This window comes from Podarcis vaucheri, assembly GCF_965113315.1.
Source record: "Podarcis vaucheri genome assembly, chromosome: 4".
Taxonomy (NCBI): Eukaryota; Metazoa; Chordata; class Lepidosauria; order Squamata; family Lacertidae; genus Podarcis; species Podarcis vaucheri.
The window spans coordinates 35,245,136-35,264,809 of record NC_138762.1 but is presented as its reverse complement, the minus strand read 5'-3'; the positions used below and the strand labels follow the sequence as shown (position 1 = coordinate 35,264,809).

The window sequence follows — 19,674 nt, the reverse complement described above, 5'->3', positions numbered from 1 at the left end:
AGGAGAGTCTGCACTGGAGCTGAAAGCAGACTCCCTTAAATACCCAAGTTCTTATCCTATCATTGTTTTATTTCAGATCAAGTAGTTGCATAAGTGCCAGGCTCCTAGTTCTTCATGAACTGGCAGCCTGTAGGACAAATAAGGCTTGCCAAATTTATCTGGGCTGCATGGTAAGCCTCTCCCTCTGTCAATCTCCACTCATTGTTACTGCTCAAACATGGGTAACTGGGTTCAATATCGTATATTGCTTTTTTCATATTTTTGCTTTTATATGTATCTTTGTTGTTGTTGTTTTTCTCCCTCTCACTTTTCCTTCTTCTTTTTCTGTATCACTTTGTTTCTTTTAACTGAAATCACCTTAATAAAATATAAATATTAAAAATAAAAAGTGGCTCCCATTAACAAAATACACACATGAACACACACATGAACATATGCTGTACAGCAGTGCAAAAGCATTCACTCTATCACTGAGCTACTAGCCCTTCTCATTTGCCTAGTAATGAGGAAAAAGCACCAATTGCCGAATAATTTCTTTATATTTCAGAAATATACGTGAGGCATTTCAGGGCAAAGCCTTCCTAAGGAGATTTATGAAATTATTTAACAACACAAGGAAAATGTTAATACACAAACAAACCCATGCCTTTCCAAACTAAAAACAGCAACAGTTTAAAAAAACAGCAGTCAACACCTCAATAAAATGCAGAATGAAACACATCTTTTTTTAAAAAAAATGTGCATTTTTTTAAATGAATGGGGCTATAGGTCCCTCTTTTGAGAGAGACTTCCATAGATGAGGGGCCACTACTAAATAAGGTCTGGTATCTGGTATTTGCCAGTCTGATAGGTCTTAGCAGCATACCTGCAAGCCACTGGAAACTAAATTCTTATGTTATCCTTCAAATAACCTGATTCCAAACTATTTAAGGCTTTGCAAGTTAAATAAGCAAGGTAAGGTGTTGTAATTGCTGTCATTGACCATGACTCAGTATATGGCAGCTGCTGCTTCTGCTCGGTTTTAGGATTGTGGGGAGAAACCAGGAGGTAAGCCAACCCTGCAAGCCTCCACAGTCCCATATACCTCTAAAAATACTACCCACAATTTATTGGTATAAATCTAAATCTAAAGATCAAGCAAAAATCAACGTCAATTTCATATTGTTCATATTTCACTGGGCACATTGTACAAGTCAAAACATCCTGCAAACTGAAACTTACTTGTAATAAGGCTTAGCTTGGTGATCTGCGTAGAAATCTATTGCTTCTGCCCTACAAAAGATTTGTTGAAAAACACGCATCATTAATGCTTTTGTGAAAAACAATTATTCATCAGCAATGGCTTCACCCACAGAACCACAAGCAGAGTTCTGCTTGCGCCATCAGGTTTCTCTGAACCCTCACAGGATCAAAGGAAGCTGCCATATCCCAAGTCAGACTGAGTAGTAGGCGGAGTACTGCCTCCACAAGCTGGGAGCAGCAGTCCAGGCTTTCACTCAGGGGTCTTTGCACACTCCACCAGGGATCTGGAATTGTACCGCCAAGCTTATTTTTGCATTAGTAAATATTTTACTAATGAAGATTACTGAGTCTGAGGGATTTTTTTGGAAGCAGGCATTCTTTTGGAGCTAACTACTCTGCTTCCAACAGAGCAGGCATGCCCTGGGTCGTTTGGGGCATGAACCCTGACAAGATAGGTAAAGGACACTTGAATGGCTAAGTCCAGTCAAAGGCAACTATGGGGTTGCGGCGCTCATATCACTTTCAGTCCGGCGTACACACACACACACACACACACACACACACACGTAAAGGGACCCCTGACCATTAGGTCCAGTCGCAGACGACTGGTGTTTCGAAGCTCATCTCGCTTTATTGGCCGAGGGAGCTGGTGTACAGCTTCCAGGTCATGTGGCCAACAAGACTAAGCCGCTTCTGGTGAACCAGAGCAGCACACGGAAATGCCATTTACCTTTCCGCTGGAGCGCTACCTATTTATCTACTTACACTGGCGTGCTTTCAAACTGCTAGGTTGGCAGGAGCTGGGATAGAGCAACGGGAGCTCACCCCATTGCTGGGATTCGAACCGCCGACCTTCTGATCAGCAAGCCCACTGGGTTTAGACCACAGCGCCACCCGCGTCCCATATGACAAGATGCATATGCAGAAGCATACAGAGTGCTGCACCACATCTCTCTGGACCACATCTACTTCACCACATCTGTCTGGATCATGGCTAGGACCCAAAGGGATACAGTATCTTAAATACATGGCTGCCGCCATCCCATGAATCTCCTCCCTGCATCTTCCTCTAGTATTCAGTTACAGCATGTGGGTGATATCTCTTAATGGTGCTCAGCCTTTCCCATCTCCCCTCTGATTCACTGGCTGCTGTTTGTGGAGGGGATGGACAGAGCACGAAAATGCTGTGCATGTTGGATTCACAGATCCACTTTAATGGAACATGACCAGGTAACATGGGGAGATATAGGTTGGCAACAGTCACCCATTCAAGGTAAACAATAGTTTAACCGATTTTTGAAAATCTCAAATTATTAAAACCTCACCTTGAAACTTTTGTCATTTTGGCTTTAGTTATTGTAAAACCAGCTCTAATAATCATATCAATGACATCTCCAAGTTTGAGTGCTACATCAGGTTTCAATAAAGCCAAGGTTCTAGAGAGGGAAGGGAAAGAAACCAATAAAGTCAAAATAAGTTGTGAAAATATGAGCTTAAGTAAATCTCCAACTAAACAAATACCATTTCAAAAATATGTTATTATGTCTGTTATATGCATTTTTATCCTTCATATAACCAGCTGAAGGTTTTGGATCAAATATCTGACCAGTGCAATAAGAAGAAGAGGAAGAAGAGTTTGGACTTGATATCCCGCTTTATCACTACCCTAAGGAGACTCAAAGCGGCTAACAATCTCCTTTCCCTTCCTCCCCCACAACAAACACTCTGTGAGGTGAGTGAGGCTGAGAGACTTCAGAGAAGTGTGACTAGCCCAAGGTCACCCAGCAGCTGCATGTGGAGGAGCGGGGAAGCGAACCCGGTTCACCAGATTACGTCCACCGCTCTTAACCACTACACCACGCTGGCTCTCAAGTGGCACATATGACAAAAAGTTGGATGGGAAGGGGAGAATGGTGGCAACAGGATGTGCACTTGGGTGATGGCTGCCCTTTCTGCCTTGCCCTCTGGAGGCCTGTTAAATTGGAATATTGGGGGGCAGTAATCATGGTGTCTCACACCAGGAAAATGAGGGTCTCCCTGTCTCCTGCTCTTTTGTAGTGCAGTTCTATTATTCCCATACAGAATAGAGAGGGGGCTGCAGAGAGGAATTTTGGGTTGTGACAACATCACAGTAACGTTCATTGTTAATATTCTTTCTCACACTGTGGGCTGGAGGGTCACTTAGCTGAGGGAGATATTGGCTTTTGACAACCCTCTAAGGTAATATACTATTTTTATTGTTTATAGCCTTAAGAAGATTATATAGAAGATGATTAACAAATTAATCATCAACATCCAGGGAGTATCTTGCTATCTCACTTGAGTGCTAGCACTTAAGGTTCTTATTATTTCCCCAGAGATTGAAGGGTAACTGAAATATAACCAGAATTTAGGGGGTGCACATCACGCTCTTTCTCCTTAGGGGGCGGAGAGAAAGAGTTTGCTGAGGAGTGGGTGTTGTGCTTTAACTAGTGTGACATTTGGACAATAAACTCCTAGAGGGCTGTGCACTATTGTCATGCACACAGGGAGGAGAGGAAATGAGGATGCATCCCTAACTAATAAGCAATCACTGTAGCAAGGCTCTCTCTTTGCCCTTTCTCTCTTGGAGGCTACCAGCTGGTCCAGGCACCCTGGTCAGCCAGAGAATGAAGGAGCGCAGACATCTCAATAGCCTCAAGTTTATAAGGTAGAAAATAAGAGGTTCAAAGAAGATATCCTCTCACCTTTCTTTGCGACTGCCCAACATGCGGGAAGTATATTGATCCCCATAGTCAACCAAATTGAGGTGGCGTGAGAAGATAGTAATTTTGTTGCCCACAAACAAATCTTTAAACTGCAGATCTTCATATTTGATGCGATTTAGGAATCGGCAGCGGTTCTTCATGTCATACTGGTAAGGCAAAGAGACTGAATAATCTACATGCAGGTCTAAAATACCTTTGCTTTTAAAAAGAAGAAGAAAAATATCATGCACAAAGAGAAACAGATACTGTTTTTTAATAGTTAGTTTGACTACTGTTATGTGCCCGTGCAAAACTAGCACCTGCTACCAGTTTGCTTCTGTGCTCGATTCAAGTTGCTTGGGGTTAGGGCTTTAAAGCACTAAGCAGCCTGGGACTTGGGTACCTTAAGAGCCACTTCCTTCCATACATTTCTTTCTGAAGGCTCCATACTTCATCTGAGGCACTGCTTCAGATTCTTCAACTTCAGAAGGCAAGGCTGACGGCAACCAGTGCTAGGACGTACTCTAGGATGATACCTATCCTGCAGAATGCCTAGCAAAATGTGTCAGGCCCCCAAATTATATTCTTTCAATAGGAAGGGAACTGGTGCTAAGGTCATGGCTAGAAAAGACATAGCTCTTCAAAAAGTTAGTTGGCTGATGGCTGGTTGAGGGGGAGGTCCTGGTGTTTGGCTGTGCTAGACTTACTGTGCTTTCTTGGTTTTTAGTTTTTATTATGGGGTTTAAACTGGGAGTTGTTTTAGATTTAATTTTATTTTTTTGTATTCTGACTTGGTAGCCACCTTGAGTTCCTTGGAAAGTAAGAGGGATACATAAAAAATAATAATTAAATAACAAGATTCTGAAGTACTGGATTCTACAATACTTCACAATCTGCATTTATAGAGATCCTTTTTTCTAATGCACCTATACCAAATGGTTTGAGGCACAAAAGAAATAGAGGTATCATGAGCTGAACTAAATGATCTGCTTCACAGTGCAGTCATATACATGTGTACTAAAAAGTAAGCCCGGCTGAATTTAATGTAAGGTTACCAGACATCCCCATTTCCTGGGGACAGTCCCTGAATTTATAAATCAGTCCCCTGACAAAATCTATCTATTTAGTAGGCAGTTGAAGAGTGTCGCTGGATTCAACTGAAAAAAAATCTGGTAATCTTAACTTAATGGGACTTACTCTCAAGTAAATGTTTATGGGGTTGCAGTTTTAACCATACTTTAAAAAAAAATGGCAAAACAAATTCTGTTCATAGCTTTCCCTCAAAACAATTCCTACTGATGAGCATATTTACTTGCAAATATGGAGAAGAATATCTTTATATGGAGTCACTTTTTCCAAGCCAGAAAGGAAGACACATTGTATACATGCCTTTACATTTTTACTAAGTGTACACATTTATTATCATCATTTATAATTGTACACAAGGTATGAATAAGCCCACTGTGAATAAGACCAGTGTGTCCAAAACAGCTTATACTCAGGTTAGTGTGCACAGGATTGAAGCATCACCCTCCAACACATAATAGCACATCCAGTTGCATATAGTACTACAGCAATAACTGAATATACTGAGTTGTCTGACCATTTATCACTTTCAAAAGTAACCTTTTGGATATTCCTCAAATTGACTGAAGAGCATAATTCCAAATAAACAAATACACATTTATTATCATCATTTATAATTGTACACAAGGTATGAATAAGCCCACTGTGAATAAGACCAGTGTGTCCAAAACAGCTTATACTCAGGTTAGTGTGCACAGGATTGAAGCATCACCCTCCAACACATAATAGCACATCCAGTTGCATATAGTACTACAGCAATAACTGAATATACTGAGTTGTCTGACCATTTATCACTTTCAAAAGTAACCTTTTGGATATTCCTCAAATTGACTGAAGAGCATAATTCCAAATAAACAAATACTTTCAATAACCATCCCAAACTGAAGGCACTTGGAATGAGAGACAGGGGAACCAAACTGCTTCAACACAGAATGTCTGAACAGGACTGAGCACAAAACTTATTTTTACTCTAGCTTCATTGGCATTCAAAATCCAATAGTAGGTTTGCCACTGTAGTCAAATAATAAAGTTATTGTTTCCTCCAATGTACCTTCAAAATACTGGATCCCAATTACTTCCTGGCTCTGTTCCATAATATTTGCCAGAGCTTCTGGTATTTACTGCAAATGCTCCAGTTTCTTCTCAATCGCTACCAAGAAGTGTGACAAATTGGAAGATTAAAAACAACAAAACAATTCCCCTTCCTCTGAGGTTTTTATATGCTTTGTACACCTTAAGTTATTTATAAATCTGATTAAAACAAAGAGGCAGGTGCAGAGCAAAGTGGGTAAACAAAAGCAAAATCAACATCTGATTTGGTAAATACAGCTTGCAGATTTATTGCTCTCCCTGTTTGCTTTCTTTAATAACTAAGAGTAAGTGAACTAGGCTGGCTTAGAACCGAAGAACACATTTAGGCACATGAATGAGTTTCTACAGGCACACTGGAATGTCTCCTTTTTTCAGATGGTTGCTGCTTCCATTTATTATTAATATTAATTAGTTTTATCCCCCCGCCCCAACTTCTTCCTCCCAAACCAGTCCAACTCTCAATAAGTTTCAACATCAGCTTGTCTACAGGAGCTGTTGGATATGTGCATGGGTCCCAGATCTTAATGGTCTACAAATCATTAATCATCTGAAATTGAATTCTAAGAAGGACATTTGGGGGAGGGGGTAAACATAGGGTAATAAACTGACTGACAGTATGTCTTACATTGAGTTGCCTTTATCACTTGCTTTCTTCTTTAGCAACTTGGTACAGATAAGCACTCCTCAGGGAATGAAATATGGCCATATAAGTAGATGCATTACTGAACCAATTTCTGTTTGCAAAGAGGAAAGTGGGTTTCTGATAGCTCAGAATTAAGATGCCCTCTTACCAACCAAAGAAATAATTTTTATTGGCATAAAATGCAGCCATTCTTTCCCTGATTTAGATTCTTCTATTATTAGTACACTATATCTTATTTCTTCTGACACCAGGAACAATTGCAGTAATTGGCAATTTCACTGAAACAGAATGCAGAAGAGAATATAAGAGCACAAAAGAAAGGTAACTCCATCCTCTCTTTGAATCACATGGGTAGGACTCCACATGATCAGCCACAATCTCTGTCTTCTGTGCAACCACCAGGTCTTGGTAACAAGACCTTTATGTCCCTGAGCCAATTAGATCTGGGCATCTGATGAATGACATTATATACAATCCCCAGTAACATACTCACTAGCATTTAAAATATGAAAAACAGGAGGGTACACAGGTGGGCAGAATCCATATACTGTGTATCAGAACAGAATTTAAACACAGCAAATTAAACTCTAACACACGTCCAACAAGAAATGGCTGCTTCTCAGCTTTCCAAAATGGAGTTTTACTCTTAAAGCAGAGGCCAATAAGGTGAAGCTAGACAAACCTTGGAAACCATATATTGGCTTGATAGTTTAAATTCATATATCACCTTCTTTCCATCACTGAACTCAAGGCAGCATGCATGTAGTTCCCAGGTTGTCTCCTGTCCAGGCACTGACCAGATCCTGACCTGCTTAGCTTCAGTGAGGCAGTGGCGCCATGTGTCTTCAATTAAGAGAAACCCTGCTTTATATGAGCCAGTTCATGACAAAGCTTTCACCATCCCCTTGGTAAATAGCTATGCATACAGGAAGCCTGGGAAAGGCAGCAGAATCATAGGTTCATGCCTCCATGGCTGGCGCTCAAAATAAGTCTTCCATGTACTCAGTGGATGAATGAATCTCAAGCAAGACTGTTCAAGTAGTCCTAGTTTGACAATAACCTTTATCACCACCACCACCAAGATGTTTTATAGTATCATCAGGAGGCCCTAAAAAAAGCTTTTTTTTCTTCTAGGACAATTTAGCGGCTAAGAGAGAATAGCAATTCTTGTGTTTTTGGCTTCACATAAGATCAAACCAATAATGCCAAGGGTAGCCTATTTTGCTCTCAACCAATGCAATCTGCAAGGTTGTCTTATAACCGCCCTGAGACCTCCGGGTATAGGGTGGTATAGAAATTCAAATAACAACAACAACAAGTCTTACCATCTCCACTGATCCATCTTTTGGGTAATACAGAAGCTCATAGCGTCGAAAAAGTGAAGCATTTGTATCATACCACTCTGCAATGAAAGCGTATCTTTCATCCTGGCTCTGAAAGAAAGGGAAAAGAGGAATGGAGGAATTTAGTAGTAATCACATGAAAGACAATTCAGGAAAATGCACTTCATCCAAATAAAAGGTTGATCTGCAGCAAATACATCTGAGGCACAGCACATAGCAACAACATTGCTAGGCCGGAGCAACACATCATTCAGATGCCGAGGTTTCCCAAAAGTAACAATATGGAGACTGCAATATGGAGACTACAACTACTGTTGACTTTGCAGGGCCATTCTAGTTATTACTGAGAGATAAAAGTACAGTGGTACCTCAGGTTAAGTACTTAATTCGTTCCGGCGGTCCATTCTTAACCTGAAACTGTTCTTAACCTGAAGCACCACTTTAGCTAATGGGGCCTCCTGCTGCCGCCGCGCCGCCGGAGCACGATTTCTGTTCTCATCCTGAAGCAAAGTTCTTAACCTGAAGCACTATTTCTGGGTTAACGGAGTCTGTAACCTGAAGTGTATGTAACCTGAAGCACATGTAACCCAAGGTACCACTGTACATAAAGAATTTGAATACTTGAAAAGAGTTATCTAAATGCGAAGTATGACTACTATTACCATTACATTCTGCCTTAAGCTGTTTTAAACATAAGCCAATGACTCTTACTGAGGTGACACCACCTCACCCACAGACATCTGCCAGGGGAAGAGGCCTCACAATAGCAGCTTTAGTCCTTCCCATTTTTCCCATCAAGTTCCTACCTGGGCCATGATCTTTAATATGGACAGGGCTAGCCATGAAAATTATGTGTCACATTACAGCACGTCTACTTCTCTGCAGCAACCCTCGCCCACACTGCACTGCACAATATAGCACTATGCAGAAAAGACAACCTCAGTAGGTAAAATGGGCAAAAGCACATCGGGAGATTTTTATGTGCAGATGGATATCATGATTTCTCTTGCGAATAGCAGCCCCTCCAATCCCCTTTCCCAGTATGCTTTTTAATCTATCCAGGGTATATGTCCCAGGCAGATTTCATATCTACATTCAGCTATATTTTAGCACTACAGTACTGACTTTTTTCAGGAAGTCGTACTCCGGAATCTGAGATGAAATACACTCTCCCTGACCAAACCCTAAAAGTAAACACTACCAACCTCTGCAGTCAAATGTGAATTATTGTCATTGTTTAAACACATATCTCAAGCCAATAGTGGTGGGTTCTGTACACTTGATGGTGACATGGCTGTTTGTCAGGAGGGCATGCAGCATATGGGGAAACACAAAGAACAAAGACTGGATCTGATAAAGGAAGAGAAGAATGGGAGCAAGGGTAGGGACTGGTTCAAGTGTCTAAGAACAGAACATTTGGCATAAGTGTTTCCCACTTCCCCAAGCAGCAAGAAGTTCCAAAGTTTAGTTTCCTATGAAGGGAGAGGCCCCTGGAGACTTATGGGGACTTTGTAATATAAAAAAGGTAAAAAGGTAAAGGATCTCCAGACGGTTAAGTCCAGGCAAAGGCAACTATGGGATGCAGTGCTCATCTCACTGCAGGTTTGCCCACAGGCAGGGTCATGTGGCCAGCACGCCTGAACTGCTACTGGTGCACGGAGGACCGTGACGAGTGTCAGAGTGCACGGAAATGCCGTTTACCTTCCCATCGCAGTCGTACTATTTATCTACTTGCACAGGTATGCTTTTGAACTGCTAGGTTGGCAGAAGCTGGGATGTGCTCTCTTACAGGCTATAATGGAGATAAAAGCACACCTAATTTTGCACCAGACTGCCAGAAAGGAATTCTTGATCTTACTACTTTATGCAGTGCATCATTAAAACCATGGGATTTGCTTCCACAAGGTGTGATGCTGTCCAACAACTTGGATGACTTTAAAAGGAGATTACATAAATTCATCAGGGAAAAGCCTATAAATGGCTAGCAGTCATGATAGCTATATGCTACCATATATGTCCCTGAATACCAGTTGCTGGAGATCATGAATGGGAGAGTCTTATTGTGCTTATGTCCTGTTTGTTGGCTTCACCCTTGGTTGGCTACTGTGAGAACAGAAGACTGGGCTATACATGGGAGCTCATTCTCATCGAGGAGGGCTCTTCTAAGGTTCTTATGCAGACATTTTCAAGGGTGTACCTTGGCGTAGCTAATGACAGATAAATTATTTTCTCTCTTCTCTCTCTGCCCAAGTTCAAAGTACAATGATTCTTTCTTTCCTTTCTCTCTCTCTCTCTCTCTCTCTCTTTCTCTCCCTCTCTCCTCTTTGCTCACTCACACACACACACACACACACACACACACACACACACCCAGCCTTGCAGCCCAGGTCCCAGAAACCACTCTTTGCTTAGAGAGGACTGTCATCTTGTAGAACATTCCCAGCCATACAGGAAGATTAGGGTTATTTTGTTTAAATCCTTGGCACTCCCCTGCCCAGCCATTCCCAGCAATCAAGGTGGAAATACTCCCAACAACCCTGATTTGCAAACCTTGACCTTCTCCCCATCTATAAATGGAGATTAGTCAAAACCTGCCATTTAAACCACCAGCATTCCATAAGAGCTGATGGCATTCAAAGAAGCAGTTCTGTGCTATTCATTTCCCAGTGGAGCAGAAGAAAACAATGCAACCCCCTTTGTGACTCAGCCTGCTTTCCCTAGCTCAGAATCTGCTTCCATACTTTGCCTGTACTGAAAAAGAGGCAACAAGTCATCATTATCACCCCAGACTGCAGAATCCTACATGAAAGAGGATGGAAAATTCTTCTTCCTTGCCCTTACTGCTGTTTATCCAACTCAGGCTGAGGCACAGCAGCAACCTGAGAAGCTTTTGTTGCCCTTGTCAACGCTCTATTCTAATGGCAATTTCCGCAGACGCCAATCACTCACCTGTCATTCTGCCAAAGGTCCCCTCCCCCATTTCTTTTATGCTACTTACGTGCTATTTGAGGATTTAAAGGTTTTACATTATATATTCCCACCCCAGGAAGGCTACTACTTCTTGAAAAAGTAGATGTACCCTATATTTTTGTTAAAGAGGGCTTTGTAAATATTGTAATTAGTCAAGATGAATTGATTCAAAATACAGAAAGTAAAGTAGACAGCATTGCCAGAGTCGTTTTCCCATTATGGAATCATTCCCAAGACAAGGAAAGGCATAAACTTTTGAGAAGAAATCATCATTAACTTCAGTAATAGAAAGGAAGAAGCCAAACTCCTCAAATGACCCTGAACATCAAATACCAATAGAGAAACACTAAAGTAATTACCTAGCCACATTATTTACCTTCACACTGACCTTGGTTTAATGTTTTTTTGTGTGTGTGTAAATTTTATTTACACTACATATGACCAATTGCACATAAGAAGCATAATTCTTATACCTCCTGTAAAGCTGCAAAGAGAAGTAAGTAAACTTGGTTGTTTAGCAACTCCTATTTAAGGTCACTGCCTCACCCAGAGGAGCAGGAAAACCACTGTGCATATCAATTCATTTAAATATATGCTAATGGTAAATTGCTTGTTTCTATAAAAGAGGCTAGGTGAGTAAAGAAAAGAAAGAAGGTGGAAAAGAAAACCAAACATCCTGGTTAAGAGCAGAGCTTCAGCTCCTTGGGAAGCACATGCACACAGCCTTTCCCACGTCTGACACATCGAGGTCAGGTTTACTCAGAAGAAACTTCCACTAAGTTTAATGGGGCTTACGCCCAGGTATACAAGTATAGGATTACAGCTTAAATGTTGCTTTAAAAGGGAAAAGTAAACTGACTGGCTCAATATCATCATATTTAGATTATGATTTAGATTAAGATTGCTTTTGAGCCATAAAGATCCTCAAAGGAGCTTACAATAAAGTAATCATAAAACATCATTAAACATTCATCTGTAATACAAAGTACACAAAATGCTGGCAGCAATTCATCTCCTGTTAAACCAGAGCCAATCCTGCTTCTCAAAAAGTCTGGCAGAATTTTTAAAAAAGACATTTTTAAAGGATCCATAAAGATCACAATGGAATAGTGAATTTCCCTCAGCAGAACACTTCACAACACAGTATACCAGTGCCACAAAAGCTCTATTTACAGATACTTCAGATGGCAGTACCACCTGAAGCAACATCTCTCTGGCAGATTTTAATTCCCTTAATTATTACTTATTTATATCCCACTTTTCTGCATTAAAATTGCACTCAAAGTGGCATACAATAAAACGGATGATACCTTTCCTCAAATGATCTTTCACAGCAGTTCATGCAGAGGTTAAGAAGCATGGAAAACAAGGAGGAGCCTGGCAGAACTGAACTGTAAAGGAAAGTTTCCACAGGGAAGACCAATTATCTTCCAGCACCATCTTCTGACTGCTACTACAGTAAAACAGTACCTTCACTAATAATGTATGCAGGTGATCCAGAAGGATACCAAAGCAAATAGTCTCAAAGCCACAGAGAGATCCATGAGGACCAACAGTGCAGGTAAACCATCAAGGGGAAAATGGCAGCCTTTAACCCAAACCTTGGCTTGAAACTGGCTTGAAATAGATTTACATAAGAAGAGCCCTCATGGATCAGACCAAAAGCCCATCCAGCATCGTGCTCTCACAGTGGCAAGCAAGATTCCTATGGGAAGGGGGCAAGCAGGACATGAATGCACATTAGACAACCCATTTCATAAGTCACTGCTTTTAGCCAATAAGCCACCAGCCATAGGACCACACAAACTGGGCAAAAGAAAAGCAGGGGTACAATATTCCAGCACAAGGGGACCAAGAGTTTTCAGCAGTGGTCTTACAATTGCTACTTTTAAGGAGGTATGTATTACTCCTCCCCCTCAAATATGTTTTGATAATTAGCAGTAACCAACTGAATTATCTCCTCCAGTATACAACCATGATGGACATTAGCCCCAACTGTTTTGTTCACATACTTAGGTGTTAACAGCTGAAACTTTCCTCATACAACAGGACAAACAGCTCGGCTCAAGACTCAGTATCCAATGTGGCATCTACCATAATTTGGGTTGGAAGCAAGCTGCTTGATCCAAAAGTACTCTGGAGAACTCTCATAGCATGCATTCAAAGGCCCCAGCAATCCAAGAGAATGGGGACCAGGTTAAAGCACAGAACCAAAGAACTGCAGAGTTGGAAGGCGTTCTGAGGATCCTCTAGTCCAGGGGTCTGCAACTTTTAAGACAAAAAGAGCCACTTGGACCCGTTTCCAAAGAAGAAAAAACTGGGAGCCGCAAAATTTGTCATTATAAAAATAACTTTTTTGTCACTTTTTATTATTTATTTGTTTGACCCCTCAGAATTACTCCTCCTCATAGAAATAAACGTTAAATTAACAAGTTACCTTTGTGTGTGTGTGTGTGTGTGTGTGTTCTTCACTCTCCTTCAAAACAGTGACCAGCGTACATGCCCCCTTTCAATGCAGTGACCAGCGTACAAGCCCCTTACAATGTAGCGGGCGGGCGGGAAGGTGACGTCAGGACAGTGCATGACTAACGCACGCACCACCTCCATGCGACGTCGCAGCCAGTACAGCGCTCGCCACAGTGGGGAGTGTCAGGGTGCACAATGCGCCTCCTCCCCTCGCTAGTATCCGCCCCGGAGCCGTGGCAAAGGTGTAAAAGAGCCGCATGCGGCTCCGGAGCCGCGGGTTGCAGACCCCTGCTCTAGTCCAACCCCCTGTGATTCAGGAATCTCAACTAAAGCATGCATGACAGATGACCACCCAACCTCTGCTTAAAAGCTCAGTGGAGATTCACCTGTGGAATGGAGCTACGCTGTGCAGGAAGGATCATTCCCCAAATAATTAGCTTCTAAGGAAGAAAAATAGCCTGCCATTTTATAGAGAGATTTGGAAGACAAAAAAGCATTTGTACAAACTGTTACCAAGATCAATAAAGAAAGGAAACAAGATTGTGCCAATTTAAGCTATATTAGTAAAATGCCAAAGCACCGCATGGGGTTAAGCCTTCCTCTGCTACTCCATAATAAAATGTTCAGAACTATAGGAAACACAGCATTCGGCTTCTTTTGCACTTTAGTGAAAGGAAAGGCTAATGAACGATATTGGAAAGCAAAGCACCAATACTCTGAAGTTATGTTCCCAGCTTTTTTCTTGACATGCTGTGTAATTGTGGGCAAAATAGCTCAACCACCTACATGCCTCAATAATCCCCAAATTAAAGCGATGGAATTAGATTTATCAAAGACGTCTAAGACAAAGCAAAGTAGGTATAATGTGGTAAAGTGAAATTCTGGGGGTGTGGCTCCCTTCCGTGCTACTTTACTTAATGACTATATAAGCAGTAGTTTTGAGGGCATCAGAGAAATTAAATAAAGAGGACTGTGGTGTTACATTTCAGCATACCTGCAGAAAGTGAGTAGCACAGATTTACAGAACAAGGAAAAACTCTGTGAAATGTGAGCATCTTGAAATGTGGCTTAGGCCCAGTGTACCTTCAGAAGAGCCTTGGCCCATATGAATTCCAAGATTTTTTATCTTCTGGAAAAAGAGGCTCTGGGAAAACAAACCAATAGGTGCAGAGGATAAAGCATGTTTAATTCTGCAACATGGAGCCATTTAGTGTAGAATCTCATTCAGTGTTATTTCAGCTAATGAAGGGTACGCTGTGATAATCAATTCACAGAACTCCCCATGAGGCCCAGATAAACTCTTCACTGTTGGATTTCAGGTGGAATGTGAAAACCTTCTTTATTCAGACTAGTACTGTACTAATTAGAGCTTCTCAGCAATTTCTATAGTCCAGAGGATAAATTAGATGGAATGCAGAAATTCAGGACCTGGTCTATTGCTACACTACATTGACGTTAACACTATTTCATTCACTGGGTAGATTTTTTTTTTAATCCCTTCAGCCATTTATTTATTTATTCTGCATAAAGAAGCAACCTAAAAGGCATTTTTTACACCGAAGGGCTAAGCCACATATGCGGAAATATTTTATTTCAGAGAGGCAAAAGGTGACAACTCTCTTGCTCAGTTTCTGTATGTATTCACTGAAGGATACCATGTTTATCTAGTTCAGTCAGTGGCAGAGCACCTGCCTTGAATGCAGGGTTCAGCCATTCAATGGAAACTGAACTAATGGACCAATTGTCTGACTCAGCTTCCAAAGCTCTCCTCAACCCAGTTTTTGGGCAGAATGATTGTGTAACTAGTATCCTACTGGAAACAGTTATGGATGCATAGTTCCATGCCTTGTCTCTGACAGAGGAGAGATGAATCTCTGACAGATAAAAGATGCCAGCCCACACAGGCATAAGCAGCACGATGTGGTGTGAATATGGGATTACTGCTGCTTGGCAAGGCCACGTCTCTTCACAAGTTGTACCAGCCAAATAAAAGAGCATTGCAACCCACAGATGACAAATTACACAAGCGTGTTTGAGAATCAGAGTCTTGTAATTAAAACCAAGTAGGTTGTGCTAAAATTGGCCCCTCTGCTCTCACTGAATATAGAACAAGTTCTAAATGTTACCTTTAATAAGGACAAAGTGCTCCTCAAGACAGCAATACTTGCCCATTTTAATAAGCAGAATTTTCAGAGTGGGGAGAATAAAACTTGATACTAGCAGGACATTATAGGAACATGCAGGCAGACAAAATAGGGCTTCGACACAGGGGCAGCAGCTAGTGTTAGAAACTCAGATATATAAGCTAGGCACCAAATGGCTCCTTAAACCAGGAGTTACAGTTGCAAAAATGGAATGCCTAGTCGCCATTTGGGGGCCAGACAGCTTGAAAGCAGTTTTCAATACGACTTTTTGGTTCCTGAAATTCATTCTGATTGCACAGATAAAATATAATGGATAGAATTCTACAGGATGTGTTGTTTAGTGTGTGAAAACAGTCACGATCCAAGGATCCCCAGGCATGCATCTCCAGATGGTGGAGACGTCAGGCACCTGGCCATCTTCACTTAGTGGTCACAAGTGGCCAATAGCCAGGAGGAAAATGCACCAGGCCAATTTCAAATGCTGGCAGCAGGACACTTGAGTAAGGGGCCTTGTACACAACCACAACTGGCCACACACTTTTGAAAGCCAGTGAAAAATAATATGAGGAGTCCTCAGAAGGTGCTAGAGCAGTTTACTGAAATGAGCCCAGACATTTGTTGAGGCCTTCTCATCTAGGTTTTTCCCTACAGAGGTTTGGAACCAGAAGTTAGAAATAAAAACGTGTGTTTGTTTATGAACATATGGGTCTTTGAAAGGAAATACTCACAAATCGCACACTGCACCTTTCAACACCACTCCTCCAATGCTTAATTTTTCACTATCGTTTCAGAATGTAATTACAAATCAGACTTCTATCCCACCATTCCTTGAATACACAGAGGGCAACGTACGTAGGAGTGTACATGAATGAGAGAGTTCAACTCAAGTGGCTGAGGTACAAGCCAGGCACTCTACCCACCACGCTACGTTGCTCTTCTGCATTCCACTTTTCCCGAGCACTTCTAAAACACGTGGACTCTCCTGAAACTGCAGTGAAGGTGAAAGGTGACCTTCAGCCAGCTGATACCGGTGTGTGTTAGCACCAAATAGCTGGGAAGGCGGTTCCAAAGAGCACACGTTTAGCATTTACCTTGAACGTTCTGAGAGTATCATGGCCTATTAAAAATTTATTACCTTGCTACACAGAAGGCCAAGAGCTCAGCCAATCCCTTTCTCCTTCGCAACTGGGAACATTTTGAGCCAGCATGCATTGTGTACTATAGTTTAACCAAATAGTCTCCTGCCAAGGCTGTCATTAAAGTTAAAACGCTTCTTTCACCTCGTGTTGTGTCAAATATTAACCCTTGAGCAATTCAGCCGAATACAAATTTCAGCCAGAGCAGACAATGTCTGATGGCGTACTCATAAATCCTCTATCATAAAGACAGATACCAAGTTAATATTGAACAGGTGTATGGATGTGTAAAAAAACGCACAACTTTATCTAATATCTTTAGTACAGTGAGTAACGTAATGAATGATGAAAATGGAAAGTTTGCGGGGGGTGGGGGACCAAGAGGATTCCAAATGACAGGCACAGTATAAATTCCTGGAAATAAGTGCACAAGTACAAAATAACAATAAAACCTTATTTACTCAGATCAACTCATAAAATTAGCTCGTTAATTCCCCATTTAAGAGTTACACTATAAATTTACTTTGTTGCCAAGACATGAAGGGCAATTCTGCATGATTTCTACCACAAGCCCTCTCTCATTTCAAAAGAACACTGACATTTGTTGTCAGTTGCCTTATAAGCGATCAAGAACAAATGATTCATTTCCATTTCAGATATTCAATGTAACCAGCTGCAGTACACCGAACCAGGTGTTTTAACATTTGTGCTATAATGTGGTTGCTTGAGCAGGGGCTGCATATGGCAGAGATGCATAAACAGACCAGGGCATAAGTCCTACATTGGATTGGCAGAAAATCTCATGGGTTTCAAATAGAGATGCCTTCCCTATTATCAGCTATCTGATCCTTTCATGTCAAGGACTAATTCTGGGGCCTTCTGTCACTGAGAATGACCTGCCGTCCTGCTACTGGGTTTCCACTAGAATCAATAACCATTATAGCAAGCACAGGGGAAATTAGACCACCAGGAAGTAGGTACTTTACCTTTCTGATTTAAACTGGATTTCCGGTCATTTGCTCCCTTTGGTTCCATTGGTATTATCTTTTCCCTTAGTAAAATGGCGCTATTTATTATTCTGAATGGATTAACAGAGGATTGTCTCATTTAAATTGTAAGTATTTATGAAACAGAACAATGCTGATCGTGTGGCACTACTGTTGCCCATGGAACTGTTTGCACAACAGAACTGTTGCTCATGGAATGTTTTTCCCTAAGTGCATCAGCTAGCACAATTTAAAAGTAATTCCAGCTACCACAGTATGTTTTCCAATGCTCCGAGGATAGGGAATGTTTACCAATGGGTCCAACTAATATGGTTAGCATGAACAAACTGTAATGGGCAGCAGGCTAACACTCACCCTTTAAAAGAAATGGCAGGTTCAGGTTTGTCAGCTAAAGGGCTCCACCTAGTGCTCCACAGAAGTCAGATTATATCAAGTCTCAAGTAGGAGAAATTGTATTATTTATTAATTATTGTTAAACTATGGGTGGGAACAAATATATGAAAGAAACATAGTACACTTTGGCAAATGACCAAAAAAAAAAAATCCCAGGCAAATAACCAATCAAATGTATACTCAAGCAAATTCACACCATTATTTAAACATTTGAGGCACCCTAGCCTCCTACTCTTGCACATGAGGCATGTGAGGCCCTGGCTTATAAAAAAAATGACCAGTGCAGTGCACTGGGCGCATCAGCAGCATGCTCAATTCAAGGTTGATATGGGCATGAGATTTTGTGACTAACTACAAGTTACCAGAAATTTCCCCAAGTCTATAAATACAAACACTTGGATTGTAGCCACTGTTACTCCTACTCAGAATATAGACCTATTGAAAATACTGTTAATGATTTGCTTAGGTCCATTCATTTCAATGGTTTACTTCAACAATAAATAAGCTAGATACAGCCCTTTATTTCTATCCATACTTCTTTGAAGTCAAACATAATTTTGCTCTTGCTGAACTAGGGGCCGTTCTGGAGACTGCTTACATCATGAAAATTCTACCTGAGATTTTGAGAACATTAAACAATCTCATCAGTTACACTTAAAGTCATCTTTTAGGAAGATGGCCAGCTGAGGGGGAAGTGAGCTTGAAGAACAATTACTGCCCACTTTTACATAAATCCATTTTATGTATGATGCAAGTTTAAATCGCACACTCGCAAGCACAGAAGCTGAGCTAAAAATAAAAGCAGACAAAGGGCTAAGACTAAAGAAAGAAGCTAGCTTTCATCTTGCCAGATAACAATCCTCTAAAACTGATATTTTTATGATACAATACAGTATAATCCTACTTTGGAAATTCACCAAATGTATGAAGTATTTTTTAGAAATTATTTTCATCACATCTAATCACAGTTGTCTACAATTAGATGAAAATGTGATGCCTATTTTTAGAACAATAAACAAATAAGTAAATACTGTATTGTAAATCACTCATTATTCTTTCAACAGACTCACAAGAGTTGCAATATTTACTATAAAATAAAATAATAATAATAACAATAATAATAATAATTTATTATTTATACCCCTCCCATCTGGCTGGGCCTCCCCAGCCACTCTGGGCGGCTTCCATAGAAACCAAAAATACACTAAAATATCATACATTAAAAACTTCCCTGAACAGGGCTGCCTTAAGATGCCAGTGTGGTGTAGTGGTTAAGAGCGGTAGTCACGTAATCTGGGTAACCGGGTTCGCCTGAACAGAGCCAGTGTGGTGTAGTGGTTAAGAGCGGTAGTCACGTAATCTGGGTAACCGGGTTCGCGTCTCCGCTCCTCCACATGCAGCTGCTGGGTGACCTTGGGCCAGTCAC

The 19,674-nt window shown here is 41.1% G+C and overlaps 1 protein-coding gene and 1 long non-coding RNA gene across 4 annotated transcripts in view; one reads left to right on the top strand and one right to left on the bottom strand.

The window, feature by feature from the left end:
* The window catches only part of LOC309531495, an 80,811-nt gene that overhangs the window by 5,972 nt on the left and 55,165 nt on the right, over nt 1-19,674 (top strand). The gene's annotated exons all lie outside the window — the stretch shown is intronic.
* NME7 (NME/NM23 family member 7) overlaps nt 1-19,674 on the bottom strand; it is a 79,103-nt gene that overhangs the window by 52,338 nt on the left and 7,091 nt on the right. The window contains exons 1-5 of one of the 3 annotated variants that reach the window (XM_082221031.1): nt 18,210-18,231; nt 8,115-8,222; nt 3,969-4,135; nt 2,568-2,678; nt 1,222-1,272 (exon numbers count right to left, since the gene is read on the bottom strand). In XM_082221031.1, the coding sequence (XP_082077157.1) occupies nt 1,222-1,272; nt 2,568-2,678; nt 3,969-4,135; nt 8,115-8,117 (332 nt within the window). In that variant the 5' untranslated portion in view covers nt 8,118-8,222; nt 18,210-18,231. Of the gene's footprint in view, nt 1-1,221; nt 1,273-2,567; nt 2,679-3,968; nt 4,136-6,105; nt 6,205-8,114; nt 8,223-18,209; nt 18,232-19,674 lie in introns of those variants that run through there. The other 2 variants (XM_082221030.1, XM_082221032.1) reach the window with 2 other exon arrangements.